This window comes from Salvelinus alpinus, chromosome 13, assembly GCF_045679555.1.
Source record: "Salvelinus alpinus chromosome 13, SLU_Salpinus.1, whole genome shotgun sequence".
NCBI lineage: Eukaryota > Metazoa > Chordata > Actinopteri > Salmoniformes > Salmonidae > Salvelinus > Salvelinus alpinus.
In genome coordinates this window covers 3,913,871-3,932,911 of record NC_092098.1, presented here as the reverse complement: position 1 = coordinate 3,932,911, position 19,041 = coordinate 3,913,871, and the positions used below count along the sequence as shown (strand labels likewise).

Sequence of the window (19,041 nt, the reverse complement as noted above, 5' to 3'; positions counted from 1 at the left end):
TGTCAATTTTGTTGGAGTCCGTAACTTATCTCTAACACATTTCTCTTGTGCTTTTCAGTTAGCGCATTAGGCCTGTCAGCCAAAAGTTGGTGGTATGAGCACACCCAAGACCAACTTTCTTTTTGTTCAGCTTTTCCCTCACCTGTCTGAACCGGGGGCCAAGTTTCTGAACTTGTCTATGCATGTTGCCTGGAACCATGTCTTAGTTGGTTGTTGTACCTCTCTAGTAAAGTGGAGTTCCTGGTTTTGTATCCCACAGTGTCTTTCAAATGGCAGCTTTGGTGTTTTCACTGATTTCCAGCCCGCCATCTAACTTTAGAATGTTATTTTGACAGAGCCGGTCTATGTCCCGCACACGAAAGATTTTCAATTTGGTGTGTTAGCAGAATGGCTCTGTGGCACAATGGATAGCGCATTGGGCTTCTAGGAGAGATTGTTGAAGAGATTCAAAGGTTGTGGGTTTGAGTCCCACTAGAGTCAAACATACATTTTTTGTCTCCTCCTTCCCTGAACAATGGAATGGAAAGAGTGATCTGATACAAAATAGCAAATGGTCTAATCCTTGAGTTCCCAACCCTATTCACCAAGGGACCTATATTTCACACCTACATAATTGTCTGACATGTATAAATTTTGTTGGAGTCCGTAACTTATCTCTAACACGTTTTTCTGGAGCTTTTCGGTTAGCGCATTAGGCCTGTCAGCCAAAAGTTGGTGGTATGAGCACACTCAAGACCAACTTTCTTTTTCTTCAGCTTTTCCCTCACCTGTCTGAACCGGGGGCCAAGTTTCTGAACTTGTCTATGCATGTTGCCTGGAACCATGTCTTAGTTGGTTGTTGTACCTCTCTAGTAAAGTGGAGTTCCTGGTTTTGTATCCCACAGTGGTTTTAAAATGGCAGCTTTGGTGTTTTCACTGATTTCCAGTCCGCCATCTAACTTGAGAAAGTTACTTTGAAAGAACCGGGCTATGTCCCGCACACGAAAAATGGTCAATTTGGTTTGTTAGCTAAATGGCTCTGTGGTGCAATGGATAGCGCATTGGACTTCTAGGAGAGCTTGTTGAAGAGATTCAAAGGTTGTACGTTTGATTCACACTAGAGTCAAACCTAATTTTTTTGTCTCCTCCTTCCCTGAACAATGGAATGGAAAGAGTGATCTGATACAAAATAGCAAATGGTCTAATCCTTGAGGTCCCATCCCTATTCACCAAGGGACCTATATTTCACACCTACATAATTGTCTGACGTGTCAATTTTATTGGAGTCCGTAACTTATCTTTACCACGTTTCTCTGGTGCTTTTCGGTTAGCGCATTAGGCCTGTCAGCCAAAAGTTGATGGTATGTGCATGCCAAAGTCCAACCTCTTTTTTGTTCAGCATTTCCCTCACCTGTCTGAACTGGGGGCCAAGTTTCTGAACTTGTCTATGCATGTTGCCTGGAACCATTTCTTAGTTGGTTGTTGTACCTCTCTAGTAAAGTGGAGTTCCTGGTTTTGTATCCCACAGTGTCTTTCAAATGGCAGCTTTGGTGTTTTCACTTATTTCCAGCCCGCCATCTAACTTTGGAAAGTTACTTTGACAGAGCTGGGCTCAGTCCGGCACACAAAATGTTTTCAATTTGGCTGGTTAGCAGAAAGGCTCTGTACGGCAATGGATAGCGCATTGGACTTCTAGGAGAGCTTGTTGAAGAGATTCAAAGGTTGTACGTTTGAGTCACACTAGAGTCAAACCTAATTTTTTTGTCTCCTCCTTCCCTGAACAATGGAATGGAAAGAGTGATCTGATACAAAATAGCAAATGGTCTAATCCTTGAGTTCCCAACCCTATTCACCAAGGGACCTATATTTCACACCTACATAATTGTCTGACATGTGTCAATTTTGTTGGAGTCTGCAACTTATCTCTAACACATTTCTCTGGTGCTTTTCGGTTAGCGCATTAGGCCTGTTGGCCAAAAGTTGGTGGTATGAGCATACCCAAGACCAACTTTGTTTTTGTTCAGCTTTTCCCTCACCTGTCTGAACCGGGGGCCAAGTTTCTGAACTTGTCTATGCATGTTGCCTGGCACCGTGTCTTAGTTGGTTGAAGTACCTCTCTAGTAAAGTGGAGTTCCTGGTTTTGTATCCCACAGTGGTTTTAAAATGGCAGCTTTGGTGTTTTCACTGATTTCCAGCCCGCCATCTAACTTGAGAAAGTTACTTTGAAAGAACCGGGCTATGTCCCGCACACGAAAAATGGTCAATTTTGGTTTGTTAGCTAAATGGCTCTGTGGCGCAATGGATAGCGCATTGGACTTCTAGGAGAGATTGTTGAATAGATTCAAAGTTTGTGGGTTTGAGTCCCACTGGAGTCAAACATAATTTTTTTGTCTCCTCCTTCACTGAACACTGGAATGGAAAGAGTGATCTGATACAAAATAACAAATGGTCTAATCCTTGAGGTTCCAACCCTATTCACCAAGGGACCTCTATTTCACACCTACATAATTGTCTGACATGTGTCAATTTTGTTGGAGTCCGTAACTTATCTCTACCACGTTTCTCTGGTGCCTTTCGGTTAGCGCATTAGGACTGTCAGCCAAAAGTTGATGGTATGTGCATGCCAAAGTCCAACCTCTTTTTTGTTCAGCTTTCCCTCACCTGTCTGAACTGGGGGCCAAGTTTCTGAACTTGTCTATGCATGTTGCCTGGAACCATGTCTTAGTTGGTTGTTGTACCTCTCTAGTAAAGTGGAGTTCCTGGTTTTGTATCCCACAGTGTCTTTCAAATGGCAGCTTTGGTGTTTTCACTGATTTCCAGCCCGCCATCTAACTTTTGAAAGTTACTTTGACAGAGCTGGGCTCAGTCCGGCACACAAAATGTTTTCAATTTGGCTGGGTAGCAGAAAGGCTCTGTACGGCAATGGATAGCGCATTGGACTTCTAGGAGAGCTTGTTGAAGAGATTCAAAGGTTGTACGTTTGAGTCACACTAGAGTCAAACCTAATTTTTTTGTCTCCTCCTTCCCTGAACAATGGAATGGAAAGAGTGATCTGATACAAAATAGCAAATGGTCTAATCCTTGAGTTCCCAACCCTATTCACCAAGGGACCTATATTTCACACCTACATAATTGTCTGACATGTGTCAATTTTGTTGGAGTCTGCAACTTATCTCTAACACATTTCTCTGGTGCTTTTCGGTTAGCGCATTAGGCCTGTTGGCCAAAAGTTGGTGGTATGAGCATACCCAAGACCAACTTTGTTTTTGTTCAGCTTTTCCCTCACCTGTCTGAACCGGGGGCCAAGTTTCTGAACTTGTCTATGCATGTTGCCTGGCACCGTGTCTTAGTTGGTTGAAGTACCTCTCTAGTAAAGTGGAGTTCCTGGTTTTGTATCCCACAGTGGTTTTAAAATGGCAGCTTTGGTGTTTTCACTGATTTCCAGCCCGCCATCTAACTTTAGAAAGTTACTTTGACAGAGCCGGGCTATGTCCCGCACACGAAAAATTGTCAATTTGGTTTGTAAGCTAAATGGCTCTCTGGCGCAATGGATAGCGCATTGGACTTCTAGGAGATGATTGTTGAAGAGATTCAAAAGTTGTGGGTTTGAGTCCCACTAGAGTCAAACATAGTTTTTTTGTCTCCTCCTTCCCTGAACACTGGAATGGAAAGAGTGATCTGATACAAAATAACAAATGGTCTAATCCTTGAGGTCCCAACCCTATTCACCAAGGGACCTCTATTTCACACCTACATAATTGTCTGACATGTGTCAATTTTGTTGGAGTCCGTAACTTATCTCTACCACGTTTCTCTGGTGCCTTTCGGTTAGCGCATTAGGACTGTCAGCCAAAAGTTGATGGTATGTGCATGCCAAAGTCCAACCTCTTTTTTGTTCAGCTTTTCCCTCACCTGTCTGAACTGGGGGCCAAGTTTCTGAACTTGTCTATGCATGTTGCCTGGAACCATGTCTTAGTTGGTTGTTGTACCTCTCTAGTAAAGTGGAGTTCCTGGTTTTGTATCCCACAGTGGTTTTAAAATGGCAGCTTTGGTGTTTTCACTGATTTCCAGCCCGCCATCTAACTTGAGAAAGTTACTTTGAAAGAACCGGGCTATGTCCCGCACACGAAAAATTGTCAATTTTGGTTTGTTAGCTAAATGGCTCTGTGGCGCAATGGATAGCGCATTGGACTTCTAGGAGAGATTGTTGAATAGATTCAAAGTTTGTGGGTTTGAGTCCCACTGGAGTCAAACATAATTTTTTTGTCTCCTCCTTCACTGAACACTGGAATGGAAAGAGTGATCTGATACAAAATAACAAATGGTCTAATCCTTGAGGTTCCAACCCTATTCACCAAGGGACCTCTATTTCACACCTACATAATTGTCTGACATGTGTCAATTTTGTTGGAGTCCGTAACTTATCTCTACCACTTTTCTCTGGTGCCTTTCGGTTAGCGCATTAGGACTGTCAGCCAAAAGTTGATGGTATGTGCACTCCAAAGTCCAACCTCTTTTTTGTTCAGCTATTCCCTCACCTGTCTGAACTGGGGGCCAAGTTTCTGAACTTGTCTATGCATGTTGCCTGGAACCATGTCTTAGTTGGTTGTTGTACCTCTCTAGTAAAGTGGAGTTCCTGGTTTTGTATCCCACAGTGTCTTTCAAATGGCAGCTTTGGTGTTTTCACTGATTTCCAGCCCGCCATCTAACTTTTGAAAGTTACTTTGACAGAGCTGGGCTCAGTCCGGCACACAAAATGTTTTCAATTTGGCTGGTTAGCAGAAAGGCTCTGTACGGCAATGGATAGCGCATTGGACTTCTAGGAGAGCTTGTTGAAGAGATTCAAAGGTTGTACGTTTGAGTCACACTAGAGTAAACCTAATTTTTTTGTCTCCTCCTTCCCTGAACAATGGAATGGAAAGAGTGATCTGATATAAAATATCAAATGGTCTAATCCTTGAGTTCCCAACCTATTCACCAAGGGACCTATATTTCACACCTACATAAATGTCTGACGTGTCAATTTTGTTGGAGTCCGCAACTTATCTCTAACACATTTCTCTTGTACTTTTCGGTTAGCGCATTAGGCCAGTCAACCAAAAGTTGGTGGTATGAGCACACCCAAGTCCAACTTTCTTTTTGTTCAGCTTTTCCCTCACCTGTCTGAACCGGGGGCCAAGTTTCTAAACTTGTCTTTGCATGTTGCCTGGCACCATGTCTTAGTTGGTTGAAGTACCTCTCTAGTAAAGTGGAGTTCCTGGTTTTGTATCCCACAGTGTCATTCAAATGGCTGCTTTGGTGTTTTCACTGATTTCCAGCCCGCCATCTAACTTTAGAAAGTTACTTTCACAGAGCCGGGCTATGTCCCGCACACGAAAAATTGTCAATTTGGTTTGTTAGCTAATGGCTCTGTGGCGCAATGGATAGCGCATTGGACTTCTAGGAGAGATTGTTGAAGAGATTCAAAGGTTGTGGGTTCGAGTCCCACTAGAGTCAAACATAATTTTTTGGTCTCCTCCTTCCCTGAACAATGGAATGGAAAGAGTGATCTGATACAAAATAGCAAATGGTGTAATCCTTGAGTTCCCAACCCTATTCACCAAGGGACCTATATTCCACACCTACATAATTGTCTGACGTGTAAATTTTGTTGGAGTCCGTAATTTATCTCTACCACTTTTCTCTGGTGCATTTCGGTTAGCGCATTAGGCCAGTCAACCAAAAGTTTTTGGTATGAGCACACCCAAGTCCAACCTTCTTTTTGTTCAGCTTTTCCCTCACCTGTCTGAACCGGGGGCCAAGTTTCTGACCTTGTCTTTGCATGTTGCCTGGCACCATGTCTTAGTTGGTTGAAATACCTCTCTAGTAAAGTGGAGTTCCTGGTTTTGTATCCCACAGTGGTTTTAAAATGGCAGCTTTGGTGTTTTCACTGATGTCCAGGCCGCCATCTAACTTTTGAAAGTTACTTTGACAGAGCTGGGCTCAGTCCGGCACACTAAAGATTTTCAATTAGGCGTTATAGCAGAAAGGCTCTGTTGCGCAATGGATAGCGCATTGGACTTCTAGGAGAGATTGTTGAAGAGATTCAAAGGCTGTGGGTTTGAGTCAAGCATCATTTTTTTGTCTCCTCCTTCCCTGAACAATGGAATGGAAAGAGTGATCTGGTACAAAAAAGCAAATGGTCTAATCCTTGAGTTCCCAACCCTATTGACCCAGGGACCTATTTTTCATACCTACATAATTGTATGACATGTTTTGTTTTGGTTGGAGTCCGTAACTTATATTTAATACGTTTCTCTGGTGCTTTTCGGTTAGCGCATTAGGCTGGTAATCAAAAGGTTGGTGGTAATTACACCCTATTCCGACCTTGTTTTTGTTCAGTTTTTCCCTCACTTGTCTGATCCGGGGGGCAAGTTTCTAAACTTGTCTTTGTTTGTTGCCTCGCTTCTTGTCTTAGTTAGTTGAAGTGCCTCTCTAGGAAACTGGAGTTCCTGGGTTTGAATCCCAAATCGTTTACTGATTTCCAGCCCGCCATCTAACATTAGATAGTAACATTGACAAAGCAGGGCTTAGTCCGACACGTGTAAGATTCTCAATTTGTCTTGTTATGTGAATGTTTCTGTGGTGCAATGTGTAGTGCATTGGACTTCTAGTATAAATTGTTTGAGAAATTGATTCAACTGTTGCGGGTTTGAAACCCACGTAAGTTAATCATAATGTTTTGTCTCCTTCCCTGGAGAATGGAATGGAAAGCTTGATCTGTTATAGTTATAGTTAATTCAAATCAAATCACATTTTTTTGGTCACATACACATATTCATCAGATTTTATTGCGGGTGTAGCGAAAAAATTGTGTTCCTAGCTTCAACAGTGCAGTAATATCTAACAATTTATAAGAATACACACAAATCTAAAAGTAAAATAACGGAACTAGGGAAATATATAAATATTAGGACGAGCAATTTCAGAGTGGCATTGACTAAAATACAGTATATACACATGAAATGAGTAAAGTGGTATGTAATCATTATTAAAGTTACCAAAGTTTCTTAGGAGCTAGAGGCAGAGCTTCCATGTCTGTCAGCTCCATCTTATCATCACCCCTAATTTTAGGTCTATATCTGATACCTTCAAATTCCCGATGTGCACTTAATTTAATTTCACAGTTACAATGGACCAAATGAAGGAGTCCTTACTTTGGGATAGGGGGCGGTATTTTGACGTCCGGATGAAAAGCGTAACCAAAGTAAACTGCCTGCTACTCAGGCCAAGAAGCTAGGAGATGCATATAATTGGTAGATTTGGATAGAAAACACAAAAAAAAATCTAAAACTGTTAAAATAATGTTTTTGAGTATAACAGCACTGAAATGGCAGGCGAAACCTCGAGGACAAACCACCCCCCCCAAAAATGTGTTTTATCCTACCACTGATTTCAATGTCTGGCACTTTTATAATAGGGCGAAATCGTGCCCGATTGCAGTTCCTAGGGCTTCCACTAGATAAAAACAGTCTTTAGAAAGAGTTTCAGTTTGGTTTTTGGAAAAATGAGAAAGGAATTGTAGTTTTTATAGGTGGTTCCCATTTTGGCTGTAGTGTTTCCAAGCACGTGAATGCTTTGGTATTGGTGTTCTTTGGTATTTTTCTCCGGTAAAGACAATAACGATTCTCCGTCATAAATTTGATCATTTTTTTGCATATTAGGGTACCTATTGTTTGATTATAAACATTGATTGACTTGTTTGGATAAGTTTATTGGTAACGTTTGGGATTCATTTTTTAATGCATTTTGAAGGAGGGAAACCGAGCAGATTATTGACTGAAGCGCGCCAGCTAAACTTAGTTTTTATGGATATAAAGAAAGACTTTATTGAAAAAAAGCACCATTTGTAATGTAACTAGGACCTTTTGGAGTGCCAACAGAAGAAGATCTTCAAAGGTAAGGCACATTTTATATCGCTATTTCTGATTTTCATGTCGCAACTCCCTGGTTGAAAATGATGTGTTATGCATTTGTTTGCTGGGCGCTGTCCTCAGATAATCGCATGGTTTGCTTTCGCCGTAAAGCCTTTTTGAAATCTGACATGGCGTCTGGATTAACAACAAGTTAAGCTTTATATTAATGTATTGAACTTGTGATTTCATGAAAGTTAAATATTTATAGTAATTTAATTTGAATTTCGCGCTCTGCAAATTTCACCGGATGTTGGCCAGATGGGACGCTAGCGTCCCAATGATCCGCAAGAAGTTAATCAAGCACTTTAGACCACTCGGCCTGCCAACACATTTGTTAAATATCTCGATGGGATCGACACATGGCCCTGCCATTGCTATGCCTAACTTTCATTGATTTCAATCAAGGGTTTACATACAGCAACAACAGTTTGTGGGGGCAACTGCCACTTGCAGACTAGTGGATGAGGTGGCCGAGTGGTTAAGGCCATGGACTGCTAATCCATTGTGATCTGCATGCATGGGTTTGAATCCCATCCTCATCGAGCACCCCAAAAAAACAGTACTGCTTTATGGCACTGGAAGATTTTGATTTTCGCTAACACTGCGAGAGCACAGGACTTGGCATCTGAGTGGGGAAGGTGATGAACTACATGTGTGGATTGGAAAACCAACATCTTCGCAAAACAGTTGATATTTCTTCTCTTGCATGGCTCCACATGAATATAGAATCCCTGCACAATCCTAGAGCGACTGATAAGATTCAGGTATTGAAGAATAGCTTTACCAAGGCAACCTCAACGGTGGGATTTGAACCGACACATCCCCACACTTAACTTCTCTGGGATATGGCCAAAAGCCAGTAAAAATGCAGAGCGCCAAATTCAAATAAATTACTATAAAAATCCAACTTTCATGAAATCACACATAAAAGACATCAAATTAAAGCTACACTTGTTGTGATTCCAGCCAACATGTCTGATTTCAAAAAAGATTTACGGCGAAAGCACACCAAGTGATTATGTTAGGTCAGTACGTAGCCACAGAAAAACACAGCCATTTTTCCAGCCAAAGAGAAGGAGTAACAAAAAGCAGAAATAGAGATAAAATGAATCACTAACCTTTGATGATCTTCATCAGATGAAACTCATAGGACTTCATGTTATACAATACATGTATGTTTTGTTCGGTAAAGTTCATATTTATATCCAAAAATCTGAGTTTAGGCGGGATGCTACTGTCTCACTTGGCCAAAACCCAGAGAAAATGCAGAGCGCCAAATTCAAATAAATTACTATAAAAATGTAACTTTCATGAAATCACACATTCAAATTATCAAATTAAAGCTTGACTTGTTGTGAATCCAGCCAACGTGTCAGATTTAAAAAATGCTTTACGGTGAAAGCAAACAATGCTATTATCTGAGGATAGCACCCCAGCTAACAATCACAGTCCATCATATTTCAACACTCCCGGCGCGACAACAAAATGCTGAAATAAAGATATAATTCATGCCTTACCTTTGACGAGCTTCTTCTGTTGGCACTCCAATATGTCCCATAAACATCACAAATGGTCCTTTTGTTCGATTAATTCCGTCGATATATATCCAAAATGTGAATTTATTTGGCTCGTTTGATCCAGAAAAACACTGGTTCCAACTTGCACAACGTGACTACAAAATATCTCAAAAGTTACCTGTAAGCTTTGTCCAAACATTTCAAACTACTTTTGTAATACAACTTTAAGTGTTTTTTAAATACAAGTAAAACTAAATGCATGCTCTTCAACCGATCGCTGCCTGCACCTGCCCGCCCATCCAGCATCACTACTCTGTACGGTTCTGCCTTAGAATATGTGGACAACTATAAATACCTAGGTGTCTGGTTAGACTGTAAACTCTCCTTCCAGACTCACGTAAAACATCACCAATCCAAAGTTAAATCTAGAATTGGCTTCCTATTTCGCAGCAAAACATCCTTCACTCATGCTGCCAAACATACCCTCGTAAAACTGACCATCTTACCGATCCTCGACTTCGTCGATGTCATTTACGAAATAGCCTCCAACACCCTACTCAACAAATTGGATGCAGTCTATCACAGTGCCATCCGTTTTGTCACCATAGCCCCATATACTACCCACCACTGCGGCCGGTACACTCTCGTTGGCTGGCCCTCGCTTCATACTCATCGCCAAACCCACTGGCTCCAGGTCATCTACAAGACCCTGCTAGGTAAAGTCGCGCCTTATCTCTGCTCGCTGGTCACCATAGCAGCACCCACCCGTAGGGATAAATACACTGGGGAAAATAAGCGACACCTAGAGGGGGTGGAGACAATCACAGGAACAGGTGAAACAGATCAGGGCGTGACAGTGAGTGGTACTAAGTAATGTGTTGTGCAGGGTTTGCCCAAAACATAACGCTTTGTATTCAGGACAAAAAGTGAATTGCTTTGCCACATTTTTTGCAATATTACTTTAGTGCCTTGTTGCAAACATGATGCATGTTTTGGAATATTTTGATTCTGTACAAGCTTCCTTCTTTTTACTCAGTCAATTAGGCTAGTATTGTGGAGTAACTACAATGTTGTTGATCCATTCTCAGTTTTCTCCTGTCACAGCCATTAAACTCGGTAAATGTTTTAAGTCACCATTGGCCTCATGGCAAAATCCCTGAGCGGTTTCCTTCCTCTCCGGCAACTGAGTTAGGAAGGTTGTAGTGACTGGGTGTATTATACACCATCCAATGTGTAATTCATTTCTACACCATGCTTAAAGGGATATTCAATGTCTGCTTTTTCTTATTTTTTCCATCTACCAATAGGTGCACTTCTTTGTGAGCAATTGGAAAACCTCACTGGTCTTTGTTGTTGAATCTGTGTTTGAAAGTGACTGCTTAACTGAAAGATCTTACAAATAATTGTATGTGTGGGGTACAGCGATGAGGTAGTCATTCAACAATCATGTTAAACACTATTACTGCACATAGAGTGAGTCCATGCAACTTACTATGCAACTTGTTAAGGACATTTTTACTCATGAACTTATTTAGGCTTGCCATAACAAAGGGGTTTAATACTTATTGACTCAAGACATTTCAACTTTTAATTTTTGTATACATTTTTACACATTTTGAAAATTATGATTCCAATTTGACATTATGGGGTATTGTGTGTATGCCAGTGACACAACATTTCAATGTATTCCTTTTTAAATTTAGGTTGTAACACAACAAAATGTGTAAAAAAGTCAAGGGTTGTGAATACTTTCTGAAGGGACTGTTTACAAAACACACTACACTATAATTCCAGATGGTTACACATAGAATGTAGCATTTACAGCCACATCCAGATATTATTTGGTTTTATGTTCCAACATAGATTGATGTCAATTGATCCATTTATGATGTCAATATATGGAATTCTACTGTGTTCAGCAGTTATCAAACTATATACGATAACTAGGCACTATTTTATTTTGCTTCAGTAGTTTTGAGAAGTTTGATTAAGTGATAGTTAAATGTTTTGCTAACAATGTACAAGAAAATCATACCAAAAAGAATGTAAATATTGCATTTTGAAAAGCAGATACTTAGACTGAATATGTATCCAAATTTGAGGGATTTGGGGCAGTGAACAAGTGACTTTGTGAATATTTTGTTCTACTCAGTCAATAAAAAATGTGCTTAGAGTTTTGGAAGATGAGCAGTTATGATGATCTGTTTACATTTTTGTGCTTAGAGTTTTGAAATGTACCAAAGGGATTGAAAAAACTGAAACATGTGAGTACTAAACAGTCACAACCATGTCATAACAGCTGACATAACGTGTCATAACTTGTTATATTATGGTCATAACACTGTCATGACAGATATTTATACCTGTTCTGACATATACTGCGTTATTTTATGGCTGGTTATTACACCTACAAAAGAGAGTGTAAAAACCTACCACACAAGGCAAAACATTCCTTTACACCGTAGCCTACATGTCAACAGTATGTTTGTTGTATTTTATTTTATTGACCCTATTAGATTAGCATTGTAATTGCGCACACATTGATGTCAGACAGGAGAAGGACAGGAGAAGGAGAAGGATTTTTGACTGATGACTGATATAAGGTCATGTACGTGATATGCCCATCTGGCTAATATGGTTATGATGGTCATAATGCTTCATGACGGTGTCATAAAGTGTATTTTCTTAGTCCAAGTAAAGTGACACAGGATGGTCATAATGCTTCATGACAGTGTCAAAGTGTATTTTCTACAAGTTATTTAAAATATGATTAAAAAAAACATGTAAAGAACGTAAAGAATTCATTACAACTACACTTTTTGGCAGGGAAAAACTAGTTTGAATAAATGTGGGTTTTAAAACTCTTATGTAGTTGTCATAACCAGCCATAAAATAACGCAATATATTTCACAACAGGTGTAAATATATGGGGTCATGACAGTGATATATCCATATTATGACAGGTTATGACAAGTTATGTTAGCTGTTATGACACGGCTATTGGCAAGTCTTCATCCTGGTAAAGTTGTCAGTCGGACTACTGTCATCACCACTATAGATGGCAAGGAAATCAAACAAAATTCATATATAGCCGTTTGCACTAAACAAAAATATCAATTCAACATGTAAAGTGTTGGTCCCATGTTTTATGAGCTGAAATAAAAGATCCCAGAAATGTTCCATATACACAAAAACCTTACTTCTCTAAAGTTTTGTGCACAAATTTGTTTACATCCTTGTTTGTGAGAATTGAGAGCCCCATGGTGGCGGTGGGTTAAGCTGTGAAGCTGTGGACAAGCTGTGGACAAGGAACACAATTGCATTTGATCAATTTTATCAACAAAAATAGTGACAAGATTTTTACATTAATGAATTTATTTCAATTGACTGATTTGGGGATAATGTTATTTCAATTGTTGAAAAGGGGATAATGTTAGCCAATTTGTTAGCTAGGCCTACCTACCTCTTTGGATAAAAAGGTACATTTAGAAACCGTACTGTACATATAGAAACTGTACAAAGTTTCTACCGGTAGCTTGCAATGTAAAAATGATCAGCTAAAAGTATATTGACAAATGCAACCTTCTGCTGCTTGCCAGGCAGAGCCCACAAAGGATGGGAAATTAACCTAAACCACTCATACTTTTCACGTATAGTTCACTTTTATAATACTCAAATATTAAATTAATGGTGGCCAATATTGAGAGATGAGGCTACCCTCACGTATCTGAAATTACATGAGCAATTGATGTTTACTGATCATGAAAGGCATGCAGTTCCTTGCTCTATAACTTTGATGATAAAGCGCAATTGTTTTGCATGGAATGATTGACAATGTTTTGTTCTGACTATGCTCTTCAAGAGGTGATGCTATAACAACCAAATAGTTAACATTTATTGATCAATCCCTTAAACTGCACACAGTTGTCAATAGTTTAGGCGGAGCTGGGTGTCTCCTTTTCCCCCAGAAGCCAAATTTAACATTCTGTGATGTATTGTGATGTTTTACTGATAATGACCTACAGCGTATTCGGAAAATATTCAGACCCCTTCACTTTTTCCACATTTTGATGCATTACAGCCTAATTCTAAAATGGATTAAATTGTTTTTGTTCCTCATCAATCTGCACAGAATACCCCATAATGACAAAGCAAAAACAGGTTTATAGACTTTTAGCACATTTATTGCTATTAAAAAACTGAAATATCACTTTTACATAAGTATTCAGACCCTTTACTCAGTACTTTGTTGAAGCACCTTTGGCAGTGATTACTGCCTTGAGTCTTCTTGGGTATGATGCTACAAGCTTGCCACACCTGTATTTGGGGAGTTTCTTCCATTCTTCTCTGCAGATCCTCTCAAGCTCTGTCAGGTTGGAAGGGGAGCGTCGCTGCACAGCTATTTTCAGGTCTCTTCAGAGATGTTCGATCAGGTTCAAGTCCGGGCTCTGGCTTGACCACTCACGGACATTCAGAGACTTGTCCCGAAGCCACTCCTGAGTTGTCTTGGCTGTGTGCTTAGGGTTGTTGTCCTGTTGGAAGGTTAACCTTCACCCCAGTCTGAGGTCCTAAGAGCTCTGGAGCAGGTTTTCATCAAGGATCTTTCTGTACTTTGCTCCGTTCATCTTTCCCTCAATCTTAACTAGTGTCCCAGTCCCTGCCACTGAAAAACATCCCCACAGCATGATGCTGCCAGCACAATGCTTCATCGTAGAGATGGTACCAGGTGTAGCATGTCGGGGAGCTGTACGTATAATTCCTTTGATCTCAGAGCTTGGATTTGCTTTGAAAACCATTGCTTGGACAGTTGTGTGCCTTTCCAAATCATGTCCAATCAATTGCATTTACCACAGGTGGACTCCAATCAAGTTGTATAAACATCTCAAGGATGATCAACGGAAACAGGATGCACCTGAGCTCAATATCGAGTCTCAAGGTAAAGTGTCTGAATACTTATTTAAATAAGGCATAGCTGTTTTTATTTAATACATTTGCAAAAATTTCTCAAAACCTGTTTTCACTTTGTCATTATAGAGTATTGATTGTTGATTTAATGTTATAAGGCTGTAATGTAACAAAATGTGGAAAAGGGGAAGGGGTCTGAATACTTTCCGAATTCACTGTATATTTGACTGATATGTGGTTGTCCCACCTAGCTACGAGATAAATGCACGAACTGTAAGTCACTCTGGATATCAGCGTCTGCTAAATGACATTTAAAAAAAAATATTTTACATACAGATCTCATATTACTGCATTGAATAATTTGTGTGTATATATATATATATATATATATATATATTTGTGTGTATATATATATATATAAACATTTTCGTCATTATATATTGATGTCACAAAGGTATAATTTGTACAGTTATTTATAAAAAATGTAGTTATGTCACATTTGACTTCATAAAACCTAGCTGTGCTACTTTTTTATCTGAAAGGGAGGCGGATATATAGCATTTTGCAACAAAACATGATTATTTTTCTCTTTGAAATGAAACCATTTTTTGGTAGATTTCAAACAAACAGACCAATCCCTTTCATAATATATTTATACAATAAAAGCTAATATAACCAACATTTCTGAAAATGTATATTATAGCGTTTTGGAATGAAACTCTTCATACACATTTGACTAAAAAGCCTAATGACAGTCCAAAATGTAATTTAAACTAGTTAAACAATTTGAAGATTGCATTAATTTAGGTAGAGCATTTACCTAGCATTCATGAGTAATGACCTATCAAGTAATGTATTATAATCATTATACTAACTATGGTACTTATCAGCAATATTAATAACATAATGGATATAAAATGTAACTGGTACATTTTTTGTTAGCTTTTCATTCATTATAACCCTTACACAGTGGTCAAGTCTTTTCAGGAAATTAACGAAATCCAACCCCAGGCTCTTTTCTGAGTTATTTAATTATTGCATAGGATGTTGTTTAGAGGTCACTCATTTTATATCCATTTCAGGGACACCGTTTACATTTCTCCCTGTAAACATACCAACTTAACAAGAATTTGGTGTTAGAGCAGTTTATTCTACACTATATGTATTTCTTGTAAATTATCCTTTACCCTGCAATAGGATACCGAGTAGCTGAGGTATTAAATTGAACTGAAATCCACTTTGCAAATGAAATGCCTAACAATAACCAGACTGTCACTGGATTGAAACAATATAAGTACAATACTTACAAAGAAATATACATTCTCGAGATGTCAACTATACCTATGCTAACATGAATTATACAGTACAGTTTACATTCATATAAATGAACAATTTGGGCTTTTCACTCTACTGTAAATGTGTACATGTGAGTCCCACTTTCTCCTTCTATGTAGTGTCCTCAAGGGAAGGGGGAAGGCAAGATCTTGGGAGCAGGGGTGATCGCTGGAGTTAGTTGAAAGCTGGGTTGCGAGCCCCCGACAAGATGGTTGGTGGGCCCCTCTTGCCCTTGAGGAGGGTAAGGGATAAGATGAAGAAACACAGGCTCATTACACCAAGGATGATGATGCCTGAGATAAGTGCGCTGGTAACCGTGTTCATCCGAAACACTGGGCTGTTTAGTTGAGCTACAAAAAAAAAGACCAATGAAAGCAATAGGGCAGTTGATTATTATGAGAATAATGATAATGCCTGCTAAAATCTAAGAATAAAAATTACAGGGACATTGCTATTTCAGTATTTCTTTAGAATTTCTTGCATCAAAAGTAGTTAAAGGAAGACTAGTCGCAACAATGCAAAAATCCTATTGGTATCTTTTAATGCGCAACGCTAAACAGAAATCCGAACAAGCTTACACATACTTCAACCCAACTTATTACCATACTATTACAATGTTATTGACACTTTTTTCTGCGCTGTAATGTTAAAGGGATAGTTCATTCAAATTACAAATATCGGTTCCTTCACTCTGTAAGCAGTCTATTGAAAAGGTATGACAGCAATCCATATTGGCCAGGATTTGTTTACCTGGCCAATTCCAAATGAGCATTTCATGTCCAAATCATATTTCATTATGTAAAATATATTGTGTAGCAAAATCAAGTTACTTTAAGATGATTTGGACATGAAGTGCAAAAAAATCTAATATTCATTTTGGAAGGGAATCAGAAGGAACAAGAGTTTTGGTAGATTATCAGGAACTAAATATGAAGGGCTTACCTAGTTGTGAGTTGTTCATTGGAGTGTCATCTGTGGAACATAAAAAGGCAATTTAAGAGTACACCACTTCTCCACATGTACCAGACCTGGGTCAAATACACATACAATTATTATAGTGTGCTTCATTTAGTTTTGAGTTTGCAATGTAAGGACTTCTTTATTGGGTCCATTGTATCTGTGAAATTAAATCAAGCGCACATCAGGTGTTTGAAAGTATCTGATATAGACCTAAAATTAGGGGTGATGATAAAATGGCACTGACAGACATGGCAGCTCTGCCTCTAGCTCCTAAGCAACTTCGGTCACTTTAATAATGTTTACATAGCACTTTGCTCCTTTCATATGTATATACTGTATTCTATTCTACTGTATTTTAGCCAATGCCACTCGGACATTGATCATCCAAATATTTATTCATTTCTTAATTCCATTATTTTACTTTTAGATGTGTGTGTATTGTTATGAATTGTTAGATGTTACTGTTGGAGCTAGGGACACAATTATTTCCCTACACCCGCAATAAACATCTGCTAAATATGTGTATGTGACCAACAAAATGTGATTTGATTTGAATTAACTATACCCCACAACTTTTTTATTTTAACTAGGCAAGTCAGTTAAAACCTCTTGAAGCTAGAGGGCAGTAATTTTTATGTTTGGAAAATAACGTTCCCAATGTAAGCAGCCTATTTCTCATGCCCAGATGCTAGAATAGGCAGATAATTGACAGATTAGGATAGAAAACACTCTAAAGTTTCCAAAAGTGTCAAAATATTGTCTGTAAGTATAACAGAACTGATTTTGCAGGCGAAAACCTAATGAAATCCAACCCGGAAGTGCCTCGTATTTTGAAAAATCCCTGTTCCATTGCCTGCCTTTCCTCCATTTAAAAGGATATCAACCAGATTCATTTTCCAATGGCTTCCACAGGTTGTGAACAGGCTTTAGACATAGTTTCAAGCTTTTATTCTGAAATTAGAGCGAGATTTATCAAATCGCGTCAGTGGATAGCCAGATGTCCTTTGATTAGTTCTTGCACTCGAAAGTGGTAGCTCAACATTTTCTTTCTCTATTGTATTGAATAGTTTACCGTCCGGTTGAAATAATATTGATTATTTATGTTAAAAACAACCTGAGGATTGATTATAAAAAATGTTTGACATGTTTCTATGAACTTTACGGATACTATTTGGAATTTTCGTCTGCCCTTCATGACCTGCCTAAAGCTGTGGAATACTGAACATAACGCGCCAAACAAATGGAGGTTTTTTGATATAAAAATAATCTTTATCGAACAAAAATTGTGTAACTGGGAGTCTCGTGAGTGCAAACATCCGAAGATCATCAAAGGTAAGCAATTAATTTTATTGCTTTTCTGACCAATCTACATTGCTGCTAGGTGTTTGTAATGTTTTGTCTAGTAATCGATAAACTCACACAAATGCTTGAATTGCTTTCGCTGTAAAGCATATTTTCAAAATCTGACACGACAGGTGGATTAACAACAAGCTAAGCTGTGTTTATTGCACTTGTGATTTCATATATTGCACTTGTGATTTCATGAAATTAAATATTTTTAGCGCTCTGCAATTCAGCTGTTGTTGATGAAAATGATCCCGCTAAAGGGATCTGTGCGCCAAGAGGTTTTAATAACAAATTCTTATTTTCAATGACGGCCTAGGAACAGTGGGTTAACTGCCTTGTTCAGGGGCAGAACAATAAACTTGCATGCATTCAGACTTAAGATCTGCACACATAACTCAGACATAAATTGGTGTAAATGGGAGACAATTCAAGTTGTCTAAATACATTAGCAGGGCCTAGATTTTAATCCATTGCGCTGAAGATCAGCGCCGTGGCGCGGTTGAAATCTAAAGATAGTAACCTACTGAGCTGACATATGCAGCGTTTACTGTAAATACAGTCTCTGAATGTGGGAACATTGCCTATACATTTTAATCGCACTACAGCGTGGATCTTCAGCACTACTGACTGAATATGTCAAGAAACGTGTCACGATTCCAAATCTATACGATACTACAGACAGCAAGGTAATTATCTCACATCTTGAAAAATATTTGTAATGTTGTACTTCTTGTTGACGAAATTCGTGCTAATGTTATTTTTTACCTAGGGCCCAATAGACTCCCATTCACTCCTTGATGGATTGCGCTCCTTGTCCCAGAATGTACCCATCTCCTCAAAGTATATCTGCTGTTGCGAATGTTATATTCCACTCTGTGAGGCACATTGATCTGCAGGTTGAACATGGTGAGATTGTAGACATCTAAATTGATAGTGCTGTTTGTTTAGGTGATTTTACAGCCAACCTTTGCCTTGATGACAGCTTTGCACACTCTTGGCATTCTCTCAACCAGCTTCATGAGGTAGTCACCTGGAATGCATTT

General features: G+C 39.0%; 1 protein-coding gene and 2 non-coding genes across 3 annotated transcripts in view; 2 read left to right on the top strand and 1 right to left on the bottom strand.

Moving 5' to 3' along the window:
* Positions 1-5,384: 5,384 nt before the first annotated feature.
* trnar-ucu (transfer RNA arginine (anticodon UCU)) lies at positions 5,385-5,475 on the top strand. The gene is given in 2 exon segments: positions 5,385-5,421; positions 5,440-5,475. It is a non-coding gene; the product is annotated as a tRNA-Arg (tRNA).
* Positions 5,476-8,394: 2,919 nt separating this feature from the next.
* On the top strand, positions 8,395-8,476 carry trnas-gcu (transfer RNA serine (anticodon GCU)). Its single transcript has one exon. It is a non-coding gene; the product is annotated as a tRNA-Ser (tRNA).
* A 6,893-nt stretch (positions 8,477-15,369) lies between these two features.
* The window catches only part of LOC139536652 (zona pellucida-like domain-containing protein 1), a 49,056-nt gene continuing 45,384 nt past the window's right edge, over positions 15,370-19,041 (bottom strand). Inside the window, exons 10-11 of the mRNA XM_071337284.1 lie at positions 16,634-16,663; positions 15,370-16,041 (exon numbers count right to left, since the gene is read on the bottom strand). Coding sequence (XP_071193385.1) covers positions 15,866-16,041; positions 16,634-16,663 — 206 coding nt within the window. The 3' untranslated portion in view covers positions 15,370-15,865. The remainder of the gene's footprint in view (positions 16,042-16,633; positions 16,664-19,041) is intronic.